The sequence below is a fragment of the Hirundo rustica genome, chromosome 5, assembly GCF_015227805.2.
Source record: "Hirundo rustica isolate bHirRus1 chromosome 5, bHirRus1.pri.v3, whole genome shotgun sequence".
Lineage (NCBI taxonomy): Eukaryota > Metazoa > Chordata > Aves > Passeriformes > Hirundinidae > Hirundo > Hirundo rustica.
The window spans coordinates 8,867,243-8,889,910 of record NC_053454.1 but is presented as its reverse complement, the minus strand read 5'-3'; the positions used below and the strand labels follow the sequence as shown (position 1 = coordinate 8,889,910).

Below are 22,668 nucleotides of genomic sequence, written 5' to 3'. Positions count from 1 at the left end.
AATACAGAAAGATGCTCAGATAACAACAGAGCATGAATGAACTCCTGTCTCTTATCCTGGGCAAGCAGAGTGGCAAGGAAAAAAAAAAAATACAGGTAAATTACTGCAGCAGTATCAGGTATTTTGGAAAGCCTCTTATTGTCCCTCAAAACTCACCGAAAAATATTTGACACCAACTGAATCCTGAAGAAGACGCTCAAAGGAAACAGCCCAGCTTGCAACTCTCCTTTCTCGCAGTCGCCGGCAGCTCTGCACGCTGGGAAGGCTGGCATTGCTACTGAGGCTGTTCTCACTGATGCAGTCTTTCAATTCAGTGCTGTTCAGCTCTGTTAATAAAGGAAATTAAACCTGTCAATGAAGCGCTATTCACTTTTACTCTTCAGTATTGGTTACTTATCACAGATGCTGCTCAAGCTCACAGTGGTGCAGGCTTCAAAATATCCCTCTCCACTTTTATTAAGAGCACCTGCATAGAAAAAAACACCCCAAACACCTCTCAAGCTTCTTCTGCTCCACTGCAAAGAAAATTAAATGAGTGTCTCAACAGCAATCCCCTGACAGAAGCAAAAGGAGCAGGCCCAAAACAAAAAAAACCAAACCTCTTTATATTTCTCACACTATGGACTGCACTCCTTCATAAGATTATCCAAGAAAAGTTGACATTCAAGAAGTCACTGTTCGCCAGAATGTGGGCAAAAACCTATTAGGTGATAGGAGACAGCAAAATTTCATCTACCCTTCAGTTGGTAGACAGGCAACCTGTGAAATTTTACATGGAAATACAAGATTCCCATTAATACTGAAAATTTAGTAGAGGAGTCAATTGTGGAAAAGAACATTAGAAATGAGCTAGTAAGGGATGCCTTCCTCATCCATAGGAAGAGATATCAAACCACAGATCCTCAGCTGATTATGGTTTACTATGGGTTCCCCTCTAGACTCCAGCCAACATGCTGGAATAACCTAGAGACTCCAAGATGAGAAATTATCTCATTTTTTTAAATCTTGAAAAAACAGACATGATTTTTTTTATTCTGAGAAACAAATTAATAAGAACCCATGGAGAATTCAGGGAAACAAAAAAAACCCTTTTGCGGCAGCCTAACAATTTCGAGTATTAACTCCAGGTCATCTTTATCATGTCAGTAAACAAAACAGGCACACAAGAAAAGTCCAAGTGACCATGTGTTAAGAGAAGTAGAAAGAGGAAAGAAATGGCTGCTCCAAGTAAGAGAGGGAACTGCTTACAACAGGGCTCTACTCACAGATTTGTCATTTACTTCTTGCACACACTCTTTTACAGAATGGTCCCCCCACCTCCCAGTGTACACAAATGTAAAACTGGTGATGCTGAACCCACAGCTAGCTACACACTTCACAGAGGTGATGTAAGGTTTAATTCATTGTGGAGACACAACTAAAGCCTGAGCTACCTTGTCTGATCTCCCTGCTTCGAGCAGGACAGGTTGCACATAGAGAGATGCCAAACTGAATGAGATTCTTTGATGAAGGGATGAAAAAATCACAGAGACCTTCAATTATTTGAAAAATTTGCAGTAACAGATGTGAGAAAATAATACCCTCAAATTAAATGGATGGTATATTCAGCAATTTTATGCCAAATGGAAAAAGCAAGCTTGCAGCTCACCGAAGATGCAATCTGTTTGAGAAAACTAATTTCACAACCAGTCAGAAATGGACTGTGCTTCACAGGTATATCTTTATGATTTTCCTCAGTTAATCACTTAAGACTAACTAAAGCAATGAGTAATTTCACAAAAAAAAAAAAAAAAAAAAAAAACACACCCCACAAAAAACCTTGATACAAACTCCTAAGGTCTCCTTTCACGTTAGAAGTATTTGAAAGCACTTTGCATTTCCAAACTTCATGTTACAAAACATTACTGTTCCTCCCCTGAAGTAAGAGCTTTGAAAAAATGCAGCATTCAAAAACGGTTACAAACATTGGAAAAGTTATAAAAGTAGTTGTAAAGATAAGAAAAAAAAATTCAAGAGTCCTGAAACTTCATTTTTAAACATACTCTTAGCTCAGAAACATTCACTAAGATGTAATAGTTAACTATTCTGAGTTTCTGTAAGCAAAGCTATTTTTTAAGACAAAAAAAAAGAAAACCAAATAAGACAAAGATACAGCTGAAGGAAGAACAAAATGTAACTTTGTATTTTCAATAATGATAAAATTTAAGGACACTAGTAACAAATCAGGTATATAAATACTTTTCTTCACCTAATCACCACATTAGTCAAAGCTAATTACATACACTCAGCAAATTTTCTTATACAAATATTTATTCACTTTTCCTTTAAAACATGAAAGAGCATAACCAAGTCAACTGTTAACTTCATTAGAGAATACCTGTCACCACAGTGAAACTATTGTGAAAGAAGTTAATGTGAATCTGAAGGGAATGATATCTAAATTTATTATCCGAAGTATTTTGCTTTGCAGGTGGATATGTTCTATTTTACAGTCCAGGATACAAACAGACACCCACTTCTTGATAGATCTGGAACAGTTTCAGATACTGCCTCACTCCTGGAGGGTTCAATCCCCAGCATTCTCCAGTGATGAATGATGAAAATTTCCCTGTTCCTTTCAGGCAAAGTCAGAAAGGCAAACTCATCCCACATACCAAACCCCTGAAACCTGCTTGGCTGACGGAGGGAAATGAGGGAGCAGCCACACCAAGCGCTCAGCTCTGGATCCTGGAGTCACGGTGCCTCGGGACTCACAGGGCTGGGAAGCGGCAGGCACAGCCATCAGCAGCCAGTCAGCATCACCTCCCTCCCAGTGGCAGGCGTTCAACTTCCCCACGGCAGCAGGGAAACCAAACTGCAATTACAGCCTCCAGTGTTTACACCAGTGGGTAACTGCTAACTACCTTTAATTGCACCCAGCTGCCTGCTCTCTCCAGCTCCTCAGAGTTCCACTCCTCTAAACTGCACTGGGTTCTCCCTCCTCTGACATGCTCCAGACTCCGGAGATCCCACGAAAACAAATGAACCAAAATAAGACTCCGTTTCCAACAATGAAAGAGCTATTGGCACAGGTCCTGCAATGTGTTAACACAGCATTAAGGAATTAATCACTCCCAGTAAACTGTCTCTGTTCTGGTAGATTTAATTTAGGTAATTCAGAATTGTTTCAAAAAGAACTATTTTAATTTATACTTAACCCTAGCACAGCTTTGGTTTCCCTTAATGAAAAGATGCAGTCAGTTTGCTTTTAGAATCTGCACAGCTTTCTGCTGTGGCACCTGTCAAGCTGAAAACAATAAAGGAAAGGTTGTTTGCCAGAAAATACTTGTTTTTTCTGGTTTCTTTTACTACCCAGATCATCAGTTACAATTAAAACAGTTAGAGCCCAGCACAGATACACCATTTAGAACTGGAGAAAAAGAAAGTCAGATGAAAGGAAAAACACCTCCCTGACTCTAACATTAGCTCAATTCATCCAAATCACACTTAAATGAAGACTGTATAAGGTGGAACTCCTGCTGCACTCCTCCTGCAGAGGAATGTTTCCAGTGTAAGACTCCAGCATCAGGTTTCCTGACTCTCACAGCTCATGCATTCCTAGGTACACACAGCCCACCTTGGAAAGCAGGAATGGAGAAACTTCTCTACCAGGTCACATATTTCATCTAATGAGCCCTCTGTGATGATCATCAGAGGGAACACACAGCCCTGACTGCCACCCTCAACTTCTCACCACAGGGCTGTTGTGCAAACTGGACTTCTCCTCCTCCTCTTTGTAAAGTATTTTAAAAAAGAAAAGGAGCAATTGGGAATCTCAGGATGCCAGATGAGTTTAATGTGAAAAACCCCAGCTCATGCATCCAGTCCATGGATGGCATGGACTCCAGCAGTGCTGAGAAATTTCCCAATGCCTGCCTTCCTTTGTCATCACTGGTGGAAGCACCGACATATCTTGTATTACCTGCGAAAGGACGCTGCTTGCTCAAACATTTCAAACCCCAGGGACCTAACTTTACTTTTGTTCTGCTTGATAGCAACCATACCTGGTGAGGAAAAACTACTTTGAGTGCAAGCTCATTCAGTTTCTTTTATTATCTTTTGGAAATACAGTACTGATACAGAATGGGATCTAAAAAAAATCCCCAAACCCAGTACTTTGTACTTTTTTGTGTTTACCTATTCCATGGAGGGTCTTGGGTTTATTTATTTTACAAAAACAGTATTATGTTAGAAAATACAGGCATTTAATCAACTAAATCTTGAAAGTATTCAGGACAAGATAGTTTCCAAAGTTTTGGTTTAGATAATAAAAAGCCATGAGCCTGAATGTAATAAATGAAGGCTCTTTTGTATGCATTTGTATGTATTTTGTTTACATTTTTCAGACTACAAATACTTCTTATTGTTGTGAGAAGCTAAGCATACTCCTTGTAATCATCGGAACGCATACAATCATATAATTAAGATATTCTAGTTAATCACTAAATACGTTACCTGGATAAAGCTGATAAGAACCACTGTGGTGCCACTTAATCAAATACTTCAAGCCCTTCACTGAAAGCCATCCTTCTGAATCCATACCACGTTCAGCTGAAACGTCCCGGAAGCCATTGGGTGCAGATTAGTCTGACTGTACAGCACATTGTTCCTCTGCAATTTTGGGATGAGGGAAGCTAGCACACTTCCCCACAGCAACTCCTGGGAGCCTCGAACACCATTCTAAACAAATTGATTCCTTACCCTCGTGGCTTCGAGCAGAGGGAAGCAATACTATACTTTAACACAAAGCACTATAAAATGCTACATAAATAATTTAAAGAAAAGACCTCTTGCCACTGCTGCTAAAGGAGCTTGAATTATTTATGCTACATTGGAACACAGCTACAGTGAGCACGCATCACCAGCAGAACTGGCAAATATGTCATATACCTGTTAGAGGAAATAATCCATCTGTCTTTATAGTGTAAAAAGCGTAAACAGTGTTTTGCTTTATTTCGCACTTCATTGTGAATTTTTTGCCTTACCTTCTTTGGTTACCTTTTAAAATACAGTTTTACATTATTTATCACTGCAAACATCAGATTCCTTTCAGAAAGGTCTTTAGGAACACTTTTTCTTATGAAAATTCTTTCCAAGTTGAACACTAAAAGCAAAAATCAGGAAGTACAGCAAAATAGTAGCTTAGGAAAAAATGTGCATATAGCATCTGTTAGGCTGAAGTATTTGGAAATAACAGACTTCAGCTTTGTGGAACTGATCTCTGCAGGGAATAGCAGGTGAGAACTGACTCAGACATTCTCACTAGCTCAGATACCTCACCAGCTCTGTCTGGGAGATGAATGATGATGGTACTTCTGTTATAGATCCTCTGACCTTAAGGTTTTCCCTTTCTAAAGTGCCTTCCAGGTATAAATAGCCAAGTCAGACATTAGCTGGGGACTATTGATCATCCCTGTGACAATTCAGATGGCACAGTGCTCAAAACATCAGGCACAGCCTGCATGCTGTGTACACACTGCCACTGCTCCCCCAGTCAGCAGCGAAGGACAGCTTCTGAGGTAGGAAACAAGAGAAACCTGCTCATTACAGGTCGCTGTAGTAACATAAAATGGTTCCTGCTACTCCTAGAGCAGAGGTGCTGCAGATTAGTTGATCTACAGCAGTAGTCTTGCATCTAAGCACTATTACAGTTTGCATTCTGATTGTCTGCAATTCATTACACAAATCAATTACAGTTCAGAGCTGCCACTGGTCAGCATGTCTGGAAACAACACTGATTTACACGTTAGCTCTCTTGAAATGCCCAAGTGCAGAGTTTGGGCTGATAAGAACATCCCAGCCTTGAACAAGCTGGGATGAAAAATATAAAATAAACACAACAAGGATGGTTTCCAGGGCTGGGCTGTAACATAATGAAAGCCATATGACATAAATCTTCATTGACTTTGGAAAGAAAATGTACAAAGAACTGTTGTGCCTCCCACCATACTGAAGAGATGTACATAAACACATAATTGCTTTTTACACACAAATTTTCTACCCAAACTAAAGCTTACCAACAGTATTTATAGTATCTAGTTATATGTACAAACACTAATATTAATTAATAATACCAAGCAGAAGAGAAGGTCCTAGAGAGACCTTAGAGCACCTTCCAGTACCTAAAGGGGGCTACAAGAGAGCTGGAGAGAGACTTCTAACAAGAGCAGACAAAAAGTAATGGGTTCAAACTGAAGGAGGGTGGATTTAGATTAGATATAAGAAATTTTTCACTCTGACAGTGATGATAACACTGGAACAGGTTGCCCAGAGGAACTGTAGGTGTCCCATCCCTGGGAGTGTCAAGGCCAGGTTGGATGGCAGGGAGGGTGGAACAAGTTCACCCCCACAGTCCCTTCCAACCCAAATCATTCTGTGATTCTGTGATGATAAAGATTTAGTCTAGGAAGGGAAGTATGTAGTGCTGTACTAATGGTTACACTGGTGAAAATTGCTCTAAACTAGACATACCCTAAGATGTCTAAGTCTGTAGATATATTTGAGTATTAGTGAGATTAAGGAAAACAAGAAATTTCAGTGCTGTGCCATACTCAATGAAAGTAAATGCTAGAAAATGTAATTCACATATGAATCAGAACTTTTTACTCAATGCAGCTTGGAATGAATTAGGAATTTATTTAATTTCACTTTTTCTAGTTACAGTCTCTCTAGCTCCTATTTTTCCAACCCACTATCTGGGTATTTAAGCATTGATTCAATATTATTCAATATAGTTCAACTACCACTTTTTACACAAATTATACCCCTTCTTAAGTAGTATTTAACTATGAAGAGAGAGTTCATGTTAAATTCTGAACTAGCTAAAAAAACAGGGAATACAACGCAGCAGAAAATTGCACATAACCTCTTGGCTGGTCTTTCGCCTCTGTGACCTTACATAGCCCTTAGATCTCATGAGTTCAAAAGATTGTATAGAAGTAATTGTAAAAACAGTTACCTACAGATTTGGAATAAGACACAAGCCATATTGGAAGAACTGAAAATAAGTGGAATTTTTAAAATAAATTTTCAGCAGGAAGGATAAAAGAAGTCTTGCAATTATTATTGTATGAGTACTATCACAGGGATTTCCAAGTCTGGATAGGCAACAAAATAACTCTCATTAACACAGAACAAGAATCCTCGTGGACACAAGACACAAGTACATTGTGTTTTACCTAAAAAAAGATGAATCAAATTTTGGTTCTCAACAACTACATACACAGTCAGAAAATCTACTGTCTGCTTTGATTTTTATACCAAGCAGGTAACATGTGGAGGGACAAAAAACCGTATTTTTCCCAGAAAAAACACAGGCTACATTTTAGAAATAGAAAGCAGAATAAACACTATTATTTTCTGGTTTGTTGTGTTGGCACTTTGCAGACAAGACAGATACAACACAGAGTCTACCTTGTCATCCAGACAGAAATACAATATGGCATTAGACTGGAAATACCTGGAAATATTGGAAATACCTGACAAAGTCAGCCACTAGAAAATGGCTCCAGCAAAAGGACCAAAACAGTAATGTTTTCCTCAAGTGCAGTTTTAGCCTTGCAAGGAATCAGATATTAGGATATGAAGAAGTTTGGTAAATAGCATTATTAATTTTTATTTACACTTGCATCTAATATAAAAAAAATATCCTTACCATTCCAAATATATTTTCAAATTTCACTGCACTGATTGTGGCAACACAGCTCGTTCCCTTTTGCCCTTTCTATTTAATAAATTTGTCTTGTAAGGTTGTCAAAAAACAGCAAATGCAAAAATATGTGAGTTTCTCTGCAGGATCAAGTGAACCAACTCCTGCCAGAGAAGACAAGGAGAAAACCCATCTCCTGTATACCCTACACTGTACAAATTTCTTTATTCCATTAAGGAAGCCTTTTTAAACTGTTTCAATTAACTTCAAAGCTTCAGAGAAATTGTCTTCTAACGTTTAACAAAGAGTGGACATCCTTTAAAACATTAAAGGCATGGCAAAATCAAAACAAACCAGCTTATGTGCAGTAAAGAGGAGTTTACTTAGAAGTACTCCAGAAGTGCAAAAGCTCCATGCTGAGATTTTAGAAATATCAAATTACTCACCCCCTTCTCAAAAAGGATCACGCTTAAGAAAGTTCAATCTCAACAAACGTACCAACACAGCTTACAACTCAGAAGCTAGAGCATCTCTTTAAAAGCAAACGAGGTATGTAAAGGGCAAGAAAACAGAGAATGAGATTTTATCTACCATCCAATTACACAGAAGTCTACCAGCTCTGCCTCTATGATTATGAATGAAGAAGCCTCCTTATACCATAAAAAAATATATTATGCAAATAAACCAGTGAAAGGATGTCAACACAATCCTGCAATATTTTCACTGGCACAGTTCCCAAAGCAGCCACAGAGTTCTGCCCCACCTTGGACTTACATCTTGTCATATATCACATAATTTACCACATATTATGTTGCTTAATGTGGAAAACTGATTATTTTTCATTGTAAAAGTAAAAACAAGCTTCAGCTTACCTCCATCAGAAACAGTTGCTGACTGCAATAAAAAAGAGAAAAGAAAAGAAGAAGGGTTACTGAAGTTTCATGGCAAGTATCAGAAATCTTTGAGCTTCACTTAGTATTTGCAGTGTTAGCTACTTTTATTGTCTTATTAATAACAGACAATATTAGAGAGGAAAATCTAAAGAAGCCAGCTGTTATTTCTCACAGTTGTTCTCTCTCCAGCATGAAATTCAGCCTAGGCCTTTCAACCACTACTGTCCAGGGATTCGATCCCACTAATATTTACTGGAAGAAGCATTTCCTGCCATGGTAACTACACTGCTCCTGAAAGTCCTTCTTAGGTGGGCAGAGACAATCAGTTGGTACTTGTGACAAGGTACATACCTAAAGCTGACCTGCAAAGAAACAATATGAGTTAAAACAATACCTCATGCACTTCAATTTGCTGTAGTATTTGGAGATATGTGGCATTAAAATGAAAATTCAGTGTTTTGTCAGTCAGGTGACTCTAAAAACTTTCTCTGTCACTTCTCACTGTCACGGAAACAAAAGGATGTTCAGAGTGCTTGCAATAAGCAAGAACTCAACTTCTAATAAGCAGGAACTCCTCACCACCTCTACCTATATTGTACATCAGATTTTCAAGGACAATTAGTGAAATGTTGAGGTTTATGTGCTTATCTACCTTAAACTTCTCAACTTTGATCATAAATGACCTCAAGGCATCTAACACCTCATTAAACGCAAGTACTGACCATTTCCCAAATAGGTACTCCAGTGCTTGAACCTTGACACTCAGCTGAGCAAAGTCTGGAGGACAAGCGATATTTAGATTGAAGTTTGCATTGATTTTTCAATGGCTAATGGAAAGTATTTTTATTTTAGATTGCCAATCTTTTCTTGGCCATTGGAAGCACCTTTGAACCTTTAGGAAACTTTCTAAATAGCTAAAAAATACTCTCTTCATTTGTACTGCTCGTTAAAAAACTAGGAAAGAATGCCCTCCAGTATCCACAACTTCTTCAAGGAGAGAAACACACAGAAGAAGAAAAGCACAAATATATACACAATGCAAGCTAGCAGCTACCTCTAGTTTGTATTTTTCAGCATTGGCAACAAAAAATTCCCACACCTCTTCAAAATCCAGAAAAACCTTTCGAAATACCTTCTCCTTTCTCTCTTTCACTGCAGGCTCTCACACTGTTAACACTCTGAAGAACTTGCTACAAAGCGCTGTGGTCTCACCATTCCCATCACCAGGAGCTGATCTGATCTAGTCTTGGGCACAAGTGTTCTGGGACTTTCAAAGTCTAAACTAACCTCTATGGACATCATTCCCCCGGTGCTGGTTCAGATAAACACAAATACACCTCTCAAGAAAAAAGACTGAAAAAATGAAAAAATGGTGACACTTCTTGCTTAAGTACATAAATGCTTCTGGATCTGTGAAGCATAATAATATAACAAAAAGTATATCCCTTTAATAGTTCTGTTTCAGGTATCAAAAACATACTGTTACAATCCTTCAGTGGGACTTAGGACATCTTTTCTACTTCTATTTTGCATGTAAGCCTAGTGATCGTGTTATGCATTCAGAAGCCATAACTTATGTTTGTAATTTAGAAAATTTAATTTGTATTACTGAAATCTGCTTTATAAATGCGATTGCTTCTAATTTCTAAGGCATATCACTGTACAGTACAGTTAATGAATAAACAACTTCAATGTCATTTCTCAAAGAACAAAGAAAAGGATGACTCAAAGTAATAGTATCAGTTTACACATTAGACAGAAAAAAAAAAACAAAGTACTTTCAAAATATCTATATTTTAAGAATGGTCATTTAATTTGTCAGCTTTCATTAACCTAGATTCAAACACCAAGTACAATTCTTCATGGTTTTGAAAGGTATGAAGCAAAATTAATAGGATTTTCATGACAGCAGAAGGAATATTCACACTACCTCTGTCAAAAACTGGGAAGTTAACAATTATAAAATACAATTTTACAGGGAAAATGGTGCAATTTCATAGAAAAGCTCAATCATTAATGGACGCTGAGAGTTTTATCTCAATCCACTTTGCATAAGTTAATGCGGTGAACTTTCTACACACCCTGAGTTGGTTTTCAGTGTTTATTTTAAATGCTTTATCTACTGCATGCTACGTTAAATGTATCAGCATCTTAAAAACTCTCCAAGCAAAGCCTTTGTAATTTTTATGGCAGAACATTTTAGAAAAGCACCTATAGGAGGAATATATTTTACATTACAGAATCACTAAATATTTCTATAGATCAAAGAATAAAATCTATTTTTAAGAACATTTCTTTCAATTCAGGTGTGTAACTAAATCCACCTAATTCAATAAAACCTAGTAACTAAAGCTTGTAATTACTGTGTAAGAATTCACAGTAATATGTTCAAACTATGTTTGTGAGTACCTAGAAATCTCAGTATAAACCTGTCAGAAATTGCATGCAGTCCACACGCAGACAAAGAAGTTTCTCTTCTAAACTGTTCAGCTGAAACTTGTCTAGATTTGTCTTTGAAAGGTATAAGTTGCAAAACCAGATTTTTTTTAAATAGTATGATGATCTCATTTCAAAAATACACTTTATGTTGGGGGCTGTTTTTCACTCTTCAGCACTCATGTTTCCCACCACTGGAGGCTCTTCAGGACAAAATTTGATCTACTACACATAAAAGGTTCGATTATTTGATGAAATTTAACACTACACACATATTAAGAACCACCTATTGAAAACCGTATGTATCAGGAAACTATAAAATCAAACAACCCCTGTAGGTAACCATTTGTGAAAGAGGAGGAAGGACAGGGCATGACTCTGTGCCAGTTAGGGCTAATGTGAAGATTTTTTTAAAAGTACTGAAGTGTTTAATTCCAAATGACGGAACATATATGTTGTGAATATACATATGAGCTATCATCCAGAGATAAAATCTAATTGTATGAAACCATCAAATCTTTCACAACCAGATAAGAACTGAAATTGGTTCTTCAAATTAGCCCAGTTATCAAACTGGCTTAGGAAAAAGCCCATGGTATATGCCAGAAGTCTGATGGTAACAAATTACCAAAATTGAAAAAATAAATCTGATTTAGAAAAGCTAAAATGCCTTCCAGTATATCTCTTCATGGGAACTCTGCTCATCAAGCTGGATTAGCAGCTGAGTTACACAGACACTCACACACACCTCACCAAGTTGGGAGATGCAACTCTGCTCTGGGGACTTCAGGGCAGGATCTTGGTATCTGTGGTTTGAGAAGAAGCTCAGTGCCAGGGCCAGCAAGCTGAAGAGTGGCTTCCCAGTTACCATACAGCATAAAAGATGCTCTAGGTATCTGTAAACTGGCAAATGCTTCAGCACATATTTGATAGCATGAAGTTCTGAATAAGAGAAAAGATATTAAACTTCCCTTTGCATCATCTTTCTTGGCTAGGTGGAAAAACCAGAAGAGCCCGTGAGCTTTTGATGTTGTGCTCAGGATCTGCTAGCAACAAATCTAAAATAGTTTAAGCTTACAATAATTATCAGGGAGGAAACTGCTTTGTGAGTACCTAACTTTTTTTCCAGAACAGAAGTAGACAACAGAGTACCTTGTACCAGCAACAAGGTACAAAGGGAGAGAGGGCATAAAGGAGAATAATTCATAAGGCTGGAAGTTCATAAGGTTGGAACAGGTCTTTTAGCTTTCATGGCTTATAACCTGCTAGATGTGTGCACCTCTGCTTGTCTGATGACGTCTTTCAATGACAGAAACTCTCATCCACTTAGCTCCATCTTACATGTTCCATTTCACATGGATCAGGTCCCAGAGAAGAGACTAGGTACTGTCCAATTCTGCCATAAAATCATGCAGAAAACCAAAAATTACCCCATCTATAGCCCAGACATTATATTGAGCAAATAAATCCATGTGTAAAACTACACAGGTAACACAATACAAAAATGTCCTTTTTCTCCACCTCAGGATTTGTCACTCAAGTCAAAATCATGCTCAAATACTGGAGTAGAACAAAGGGAAAGAGGGGGATACTGGCAGGGGTGACACACACTGGGAAATGCCAGGCCTTAGAAATAAAATGGAGCAACATGAAATCATCTGTGCCATTACAATGGGGGTGAGTGCCTTCCTGAGTCAAAAAAGACATCTCTGTTTCCCACTCCTCCTGAGACACAGCGGGTGAAATCCGTAAGGAGAGCGAAGATGTATTTCTCTCTCCTATTCTAACAATGATAGAATCACAGACTAAACAGAAATCTAGCAGAACTATTCTTTTCCTGGGCATCCAGAAAGATCCAGAGTAAAAGGGATTAAAAATGACCTCTCTGTCGCCTTTCCAAAGCACACTTTCTTGCAATACAGGCACCGACTTCTTGCTGCATCCAAAGAATTCTCTGAGTGCTGCCAGAATCTGTTGCTTACCCAGTACAACATCACTTTACATCATTTTATGAAGTCCCTGTAAATAAGCCTCCCAGGTTAGAATAGCACACCTTGCTCCACCAACCTTCTAAACTAATTTTCTCATATGGTTTCAGTATAGAGGACAGCACTAGGAAATCTGTTGGGTTCTGAAGATTTACAGGCTGAATACAAAGAGCCAACTTCCAAACATTCTTGTTGCTTTTCTCAGGGAAAGCCTGTCACTCAGTTGACCGTCTGCTTGCATCTAGCTTTGTTCAAACTACTCCTTAAATCACCTGAAGCAACTTCTCCTTTTGCCAGGGTATGAATTATGAGCAGATCCCAAAGTCTTCAGTCACATTACTCCAGGATTTACATGATACATATGTATTTTTAAATATATTACAGCATCAACATAGCTCATGCCATGAACTCCAGTGGTCTCTGGGAGGGGAGGGAGATCATGCCTCAAAATATGGCATATACAGTCCTAATATTTTAAATAAAAAATAAAGCCACATATAAAGCCATCAGTTATTGCTAGTTTTTCCTCCTAATAAATAATCTAAATATACTTATCACCTAAAAAGTAGCGTAACACCACAGGCTTTTTATTCCCATTTCAAAATATTATTGCAATTATTTCACGATTTAGAATTCTATGAGAAGAGTGCCCCTTCAGAATGCCACTTAAAGGAGGACTATTACACAATTTCACTTTTCAATTCTCTACCACCAAATTGCATTCATAACAGTTAACACAGAAGTATTCTATATGTAAAAGTTCTGAAGAAAAATATACTGTACAACTACTGTACAATAACTTTACTGAATACGTTCAGTATAATTTTGTCAAATATTTGAATCTATAGAAACAACATATGAAGAATAAATGATGTGACATTTGGAATTCCTTTAAGAAATAAATGTTCAACTTTTTACCCCAAACAAAACCAATCCCATCACATACAAACACAGTGCCTTAAGTGCCAAATCCATCCCTAAAATTATTTTTATAAAGACATATACAAAACATACACAGTCTTACCTAAAGATATAATATTGATATAATGGTACAGAAAGCATATGTAAAATACATTGCACATAATTAAATAATGGGCACACATTATAAACATACTGGGTTTTTTAGCTTTATGCATATTGGGCATAGTTCATAAATACATATCAAAATCTCAGTGCTAGTTGGTATAACAATATTACTTTTCTCTGAATAAAACCCAATGTTTGCATTTACAAAGGAATTTTAACTCAAATACTCTAAAGTAAAAAAGCTTAAAAGCTAAGCTAAAAGCATTCTGAAGCTGATGCCATTCTTCTCTAATTTCTTGCCAATAACAATAGCCTATTCTAATTTCTCACTGCAACAATGCCTTGCTTTAGCTAAATATAATTCATATCACTTACCCGCTCCTCGTAAGAAACAGCAGTTATTTTTCCTAGCAGTACTCTTCCTAAATTCATCTTCACTTAATATGGAAAAAGCATTTCCTTAACACGTCGGCTTCTCAAAGATTAAACTAAAAAATTCAACGCTGTTCCATGCCTGTACATGCCAGTAAAGTTTAAAGGCATTTCGTATGAAGTTCTATTTTACTCCCTTGATGTTACCAATAGCAACAGGCCAATGCAAGAAGCTGTGGTTCGTCAGGGATTCAGATTAGATCTCAATTATCTCTCACCAGAAAAGCTCGATCATTTTATATAAATCATGCTGATTGTATTTGAGAACATTTCCTATAACGAATCAGGAAAATAAAATGACGCCGAACCGTACGGCAGTCCTGTATTCAATAAAACAGATTTCCAAGAGAGTTTCCAAAAAAACACTAGTTAATCACCCTAACATTAGTTAGAGAAACATTTACATAGTAAATCACTATTTTCAGAGGTTTACATAACGCAAGCCAGAACAAAACAAGACCTCAAATAGTCCATTCTGCTTAACTTTTCAGTGGTTGACGCTATAAACTGCACATAAAAATCCACAATGCAAGGAGACTTGGCGCATTTCATTAAACCTGGGAGCAGCCTCTTTGTCACTAAAGACAAAATTCTTCTTTCAGAAACCAACTGCTGTTCTGCCCATCCTCCCCTCACGACCTGAACCTGTGCTCAGCTGATGTCAGGAGAGTTCTGTGCACAGAGCCTCAGGAACAGAGAGCAAAATCGGCTCCTTGTAATGAAAGAGGGAAGTGCAATTCACTTGCCTGTGACAGCGGTGTCTTCAAGAGACTCTATATGGAAAGTACAGCATTTCAGGAAGTTTACTGCTGTCCACAACCGTGACAGTACCTAAATCATTCACCACTGTTATTTTTAAAGCTATCAGAACACAATTTTCTGCTAAAAATAAACACCAGAATTGCAATCCGGGAGTGATTATTGGGCATTTTTATGTGAGTGGGATGTCCTTAAGCCCTAGGTGGACGTGCTAGTAGACATTTAGGAAAGAGGAACTTTCTCCCTTGCTCAGAGCAGCCTGTGGAACCCCTCACATCCATACAGTTCCTACGTTGAGCCCCTAAAATACAAACAGCCCTGTGAAGAAGGCAAATGCTACTTGGAACTTATAAAGAGAGAAAATGAGGAAAGAGAAGAGCCTTTACCCAACATTTCATGGTGAGACTGACTTGCTACAGCCAGTATGTAAAAAAGCCTGCACATCTTCCCATTTTGCATTTAGGATGAAGAGATTTGGTTAACAGAAAAAGTCCTCTTCTCAATTTAATTTAGAGTGATCAGGGAAGAAATCTAATTCACTTGCAGATGAAGCCTGCTCTAACTAGAATTTTAGAGGCATAAGTCAAATGCTGTGATGGATAATTAATTTTTTGACTGATTACTTGTTTGAATAGGCACACCACTGCAGTTTTGAATGTTCCTACAAGCATTTAATACCATGACAAAATGCAATGGAAACAAATGGGTGGGTAGACAAGAAGAAATGTGTTTTAAAAATTACAAATTATACCCTCCATTATTCTAGGGTTTCAGAAGCAAGTACCCTGTGGTACTTGCACAGAAGAACAGTTTTACTGCGTGTGAATAAGTACTCAAAATGTGCAACTTTGTAAAGAAAAATTGCCAGAGCTGTTTAAATATTGCATTTTGTTTGACACTAAACCAAGTGGGATGCAGAATCTATTTTCACTGTCAATACTTTAGCCAAATAGCAACACCATTACAAACAATCAGATGCATAATAATCCTTACAATGGATGAGTAAAAATCACAAATGGAAATGCTTGAAGAACTTTCCTGTGAACACCCCTTTGGGGTAACAGAAAACAGGACTTTTATCAATAGCACTTGCGCTTAACACCCAGCCTAAATCCTCTAGAATCACCCTAGAAAGACCAAAATTTTGACAGGTGAGGATGTTACCCATAAGAAAGAATAAGAGAAAAATAACCCCACATGCACCAGTGGGGTGTAGCTGCAAGACCAGCAGCTCGCTGGAGCAACTGCAGTGAATGTTGTTGGGAACACTGTGGGTGGGCAATGTTTTACGCATTCTAGGCACTCACACTCGGCATGGTAAACCAAATAATCCCCTCATTTAAACAGACATTAAGAATTGTTGATTTTGTTTCACTGAACACGTCCATGGTTTTTCCATACAGCAACTCTACGAACACAGGAAAATAAGCCCTAGCAATCAGGCAGCAGCAGTTAATGATCGTGGCTAGGAAGTGTCATGTGGCACTGAAAGCCCTTTAAAAAATTCATATCCCTCTACATTTTCACAGCTTATTTCAGCAGCTACAGATATAAAACCTTGTGATTTTGTGTAGCATATTTGGAAATCAGGCAGGCAACTCAGAGGTCAAAGGTCAAAAGCAGAAGGAATGCTAATTTGCAAAGCTATTAATGGAAAGTTAAAATATGGTACAACAGCTTTAAAAGCCTTATTCAGATACACCAAAGATGACATTTGTAAACCCACATCCATCTGCTTAGGAGCTAAACTGTGGGAAGGGGTAGTGACCCCAGATAAGGTTGATCTGTTTTTCTCTCCTACCCCCCCCTCCATTTCCTGCTCATATTTGCTTTTGTACATTTGTTTTCAGAGCAGAAAAAGCTGAAGAGAAAGATGGAATGACAGGGAGCCTGGGTAAGTTTTAACTTGTCAAAAGATTAATAGGATTTATTATATCCCTCACTCCTAAAGAAGAAAACACACACAAAAACCACCAGGCAACCAGAAAGAGGCAATCCCCTGGACCAGCTCCTCGTCACACAGAGTCCTAAACTAAATGAGATGTCGGCAGAACGCACCACCAAAAATCTTATATCTCATTACATATTGATTTTTTACATCATATAAAAGTAACAACTACTTGCATGGCAGCCACATATTAAGAATATGATTTAGCTCACTGGCCAGTTACTGAAATAAAAACCTGGAGCATCAAAAAGCCTACACATAAATTAAGAAAACTCTGCCATAAAATATAATATTTTTCCCCTTTTCCCCTAATTCTCCAATTCTCTGTAATCTGTCTAAATATATCTTTGTCAATGCTTTGTCAGCTACACAACAACAAACAGACCCCATATGTGCTACTGATGAGAAGAGGAAAGATTCTCCCATTTACAATACTGTGGATTCCCTCTACGAATTTTGAAATAAGAGTCCTTCCTATTCCAGTGCAATATTAACAAGAATATTTTGAAGCCAAACTAGCTGGAACTTGCTGGTGTATAAATAACTGAAGTACAAGCTGCCTTGTCAGACACTGACACTTCCCCTACAGTAAATCCCGTGAAGCGAAGTGAACGAGGCAAACGACTGTTCCGAGTGCCCTCTGCTGTCTGCGACACTGCCCAGACTCCTGTGCACGCTTTCTAGCGCTAACTGCAAGGTTTGCCATCCACAAATCCATGCTAAAAAAAATATATATATAGCTGGTTCTACCATCCATTTGGTAAAGTTTGAAAAATAATTCCACAGGACTGCAAAATGAAAATATAAAAAAATAATACTTTTGCAAAACTATTTGTGAACAATTCCTGGATTTATGTTCCCCTTCTGTTGATCAGCATTTCAAAACAACTGAATTCTCTCCACTAATAAAAACACCCAGAAACAGCATAACTTGCACATCCAGACAGAAGGTGACTTGCAGTCCAACAGTAAAATAAAATTAAACTGTATATTAAAGAGGATATGATTAAGTAACAGATCACTGAAACACATTTAGTCACCAGTGAATTTCCTACTACTGATGTAGCCCCTAAAAATTAATAGATTTTGAGGAAATCAATGTAAAAGTGAGCATGAAAACTATTCTATTTTAAGTAAATAATACATATCATATCTTTCCATGCTTTGCAATTATTTATTTCCCTCCTGATTTTAAAATATGAAAATTTTGCTGCCATACTTCTAGCATTTAAGACAATTTTTTTCAGAGATACATAGATAGAAAAAAATAAGACTATAATGTCAAAAATCGATAATACAGCTAGGATGCTTACTTGCAAAATAAGTGTTTTCTGAGCAAGAAGAAGCCAAAATGGATCTAAGTTCTCTACACCTCAGAAATTTTGTATTTTATAAATACCTTTCATTTATTTTCAGTTATTTTAATAACTCACACCATCTGGATTCTATTTTATTGGCTAGAATTCCAGCTAGAAGAAGAAAAATCTCTTTAACTGCACAACTTTTAAAAAAACACTGTAACAATTAAAAGGTAACATAACTGTAACAACATTTTTGCTTTACGGAAACATGAGCAAGTATAATAAAAATTAACTGCAAAGTTCATAAAAAACTTAGAGAAATACCTGTGTATCTACCACACTCATTTTAAAATCAATAAAATGCTGCAAAAGAATTTTAAACATGGCTATAAAAATGGTGTATTCTTATTTTTATCAAAGAGCTTATATAGAAAGTCAACTTAGATACTTATACTTACGAACTTTGTCTCTTTAAAACCTCATTGAATCCTTAGTAGCATAATTTAGCACATTTCACTGCAAGATTTCTTAGCTCAGAAGACCACTCATTAAATCATATTCCTGTTTTCTGCTCGCTTTAGACAAACAAAACTTTATACTTACAGACACTTGACTATCAGTAAAAGTTTTCTCCATGTATAAATGGTTTAGTATCTCATTGTTAAGAAACAGTCCTTCAACTTTATTATTACGCTCTTTCTGTACACATCTTTACTTCTTCCAGAGTCCAGTAAAAAAATGAGGCTTCTCTGTCTGTTGCCCTATCAACACCTCTCCCATTCTCCTCCCTCCCCAGCACATTCCCCGCCCTCAGTACTGGTTCTGTATCTTCCCATCAAAAGGAACAGGCAGCTTTCAAAATGGTGCTTAGGCAGGTCCTGCCTAACAATAAAGCTCCTCTAAAGACAACAGCCCTGCTGAGGAATCTGCTCATGTAAAATACATTCAGCGAGGGCCTACAGGACTCTGTCGTAAAGGTTTGTCCGAACTTGTTTAAGCATTGAGTCAACAGCGCTTTCTCGTCCAAAGTAATCCCTTTTTTAATACATTCCCCTTTGATGAGCGTATTACCTGAATGAACCAAGTCACCAAGCCCTACTAAAAATAATTAAAACATAATCTAACAATATGTTTTAAAAAATACTGTTAAAACACGGAAGACAGCAAATTTCTTGCAGTTTCTGGCATGTGCGGACGTGCCTCGGTGCGATTACAATCACGTATGCATATTGTGCAACCTACCTCATCCTAGCAAAACTCTCCATGTTCTTGTGAGTAAGCAGAGCACTGGCATTTACGCGGATCATGTTCCAAGCGAAACAGTACTCTCGTAATTTTCAATACCACACCTACTCTCCAGACAGACCCACAATATCTGTGCATCTTCAGAAAAAAAACACATGCACTTTCTGCCCAAAAATAATCCAAAAATAACTATCATCCTTCAGCAGTTCTTTTGTCCATAGAGAAGTTGCGGATGGGCTTTTTACCATATTTTTTAAGTTTTAGAAGTACTAGTTAAGTGGTTTAATGATTTAATAGTGAATAAAAAACTGTAATAAGTCAATAGTATACAGTAAAAGTTCTAGCTGACTCGTTTTTCTTTCTAAAGTTTCACTGGACAGATAAATGCATGAGGACAGGGAAAATTAGGCAGTAAAAGTCCTACCCAAAATCCCAGCAGTTTAAGCATGAGAATCAGAAACACTTTGCAGAGGCTATAAATTTGTGCTGTATATATTCTGTGATTACACTCTAGAAATACCAATCCAGTTCATTCAATAAAGCCTTTATTCACTCCCTAACACCAACCAGGGCTCACCATAGAGCAAAAAAATCCCTCCTTAGTTATTATTTTGTCACGTGACGCGACAAAAAAGACATACCAGGTGACAGGAGGAGCAGCGAGGGAGGGCAGGGACAGAGAGACACCAAACCAGTCAGGCAGTTCCTCATCCCCACTCAGCCCAGGAGCTGCCTGGACAATCTCAGCAGCAGCAGCAGCTCTCAGCAGAGCAGTGGCCAGAGCCATCTCCCACCAACAGGGAATGCTCCCAGTGCCCAGGGCAGGCGCCCAGCGCCAGCAGATGCTACAGCCAGCCCTTCACAACAGCCTCACATCCAGGGAAAGGCAGCACAGCTTCCTGTGCCAAGAGGACACCCACAGTCCCACAGCCAGGGAAAAGCACTGTCCCCCCTCCCGGCTCTGCACACGATCAGTTCAGAACATGGGTTTATCGGTATTGCGTTTCCAGTAGTGGCCAAACATGGAAGTCTACCAATGAGCAGCAAAGGGCGGCAGATCAGACATTTCCCTGACTACATTCTCCCAGACTCCAGGTATTTTTAGTTCAAGAGATTTCCTGAACCTGGTGTGGCTTGTCTCCTTGATAATCCCCAGTGGCTCTCTATTCCAAATACTTGTCCACTTTCCCTCCAGGACATGCAAATTTCTTGCATCCACAGCGCTCAGTGGTGAGGCATCCCACAGGCCGAGCCACCTCCCACATGAACAATCATGTTCTCGTGTTTGTTTTGCTCCTGGCTCCAGCTATCTTTAATTAATGGTGTCAACTTCTTGTCCAAAGGGAGAGAGTGAGCAATCAATCCCAAGTACCTTTCTTATGCCACCCATGATTTTCCACTCTTTCTTACACCTTTCTAAATCTTTTCTTCTTCTAATATATCAGAACATTTTAAAATAAAGAGACCAGGTACGGAAAAACAAACCACAGTTGTATGCAATGGAATCATCTATTCCTGCTGTAATAATCTGTAACACAGGATTTTGCTTCATTGCTACTGTACTGAGCTGTTGTTTACATGCAACTCTCCCTTTATTACTCAAAGACCTCACTTCTGAGAAGAAACAGTCTGCTGAGAAACACATATATCATTTGTTATATGAAGCTAGAGCTGTTTTGCCTCATTTGTATTACTTTACATTTATCTGCATACATTTTCATCTGCCATTTTGTTGCCCAGTCATTTAGTCATACACCAGCAGCCTGCTCTCATCTCCAGAGACTGCTCTCGTCCTTATTACCAGGAGTAACTTGACCTCACTGCCCACCTTCTTGGGAGGAGCCTTAAAAGAGGCCCCTGAATCAACAAATGCAATATAAGAAACAGCAGCAAGGGTCAGCCTTAAGCAGCAAATAGTTCTGCATTTCAGAATCAGTGCAGTAAACAGCAGCATTATTCTGCCTTAATGTCACATGCCTTAGACCCAGAAGAGGGAACAGCTTCAGTTCAAAGAAAGTAAGCCCAATTTTTGAAGAATGCTGGGTTAGGGAGAAAGATGCCCCTGAGAGCTTGCCAACCTAACAAGAGCTCCATTTGTGTGAGCATTGACAGTTCTGTCACTACTCAAGGAAACCAGAACCAAAATAACAGAGCCAATGCCAAAGCCCAGCATCTTACATTGCTGAACTAAGGAATGCAACCCCTCTGTAGCTTCAGGTGGTTACTTAAACTGCTCACCCTGTCTGATCCTTGTAGATCCTCAAACTGCAGAGGCATTTACAGCCTGTGAATCCACCTGTGTCCCTTTAATCACACATCTTAAGAATGGCAGTACTACAAGAAAATTAATTTATACAAAATACAAGTTTAGCTCTAGTCCCTGAAAACACATATTGTGTCTCTGGTTTTGTGGCAGAAATGGGTTTGTGTCGGAGAGCCAAGCCTGGAGGCAGTAAAGGCTCAGATAGCACTTGAGTGGCAGGGTCAGACAACCTACGGAATACCTCCTCAAGAAGAAATTTCCCTATACAGAAAATTCTCTAACTGCCTTTGCACACAGGGGGACCTAATTCCCAAAGGAACCCCTCCTAGGCAACACTGCTGGTTTCTTCTCAAGCACCACTGCATGGGGTGAGCACTGCTGTGCTGAGCACTGCCCATATGCACCTCACAAAAAAAGCAGAGATGAGGTCCAGCTCTCAGCACATTCTCTGACTACTCTGCTTTTTACATACAAATTTACATGGCAAATTTCTCCAGAATCTGAAGAAAATAACCCAAAAGTAGGAGAAAACACTAAACAGTGACATTACTGAAGGACGGTCATTTTACCAACTGCAGTAACAGAAAATAAATCCCATTATTTTCAGTGTCTGGGGAAAAAAAAGCACAGTTTACCATTCTGGATTACATGTAGAAATAAGTACCTCAAATTCACAATAACGAGGTTGCA

At 38.3% G+C, this 22,668-nt stretch overlaps 1 protein-coding gene across 10 annotated transcripts in view; it reads right to left on the bottom strand.

Moving 5' to 3' along the window:
• Positions 1–22,668, bottom strand: part of RGS12 (regulator of G protein signaling 12) — an 85,805-nt gene that overhangs the window by 36,648 nt on the left and 26,489 nt on the right. For 8 of the 10 annotated variants that reach the window (XR_009207826.1, XR_009207825.1, XR_009207829.1 and 5 more), the window contains 2 exons: positions 8,560–8,581; positions 157–326 (listed from right to left, as the gene is read on the bottom strand). Coding sequence is in view for 3 of the 10 variants with exons in the window: in XM_040064150.2 (XP_039920084.1) it covers positions 157–326; positions 8,560–8,581 (192 nt within the window). In the remaining 7 variants the exon portion in view is untranslated. Of the gene's footprint in view, positions 1–156; positions 327–2,516; positions 2,588–8,559; positions 8,582–14,405; positions 15,141–22,668 lie in introns of those variants that run through there. The other 2 variants (XR_009207830.1, XR_009207831.1) reach the window with 2 other exon arrangements.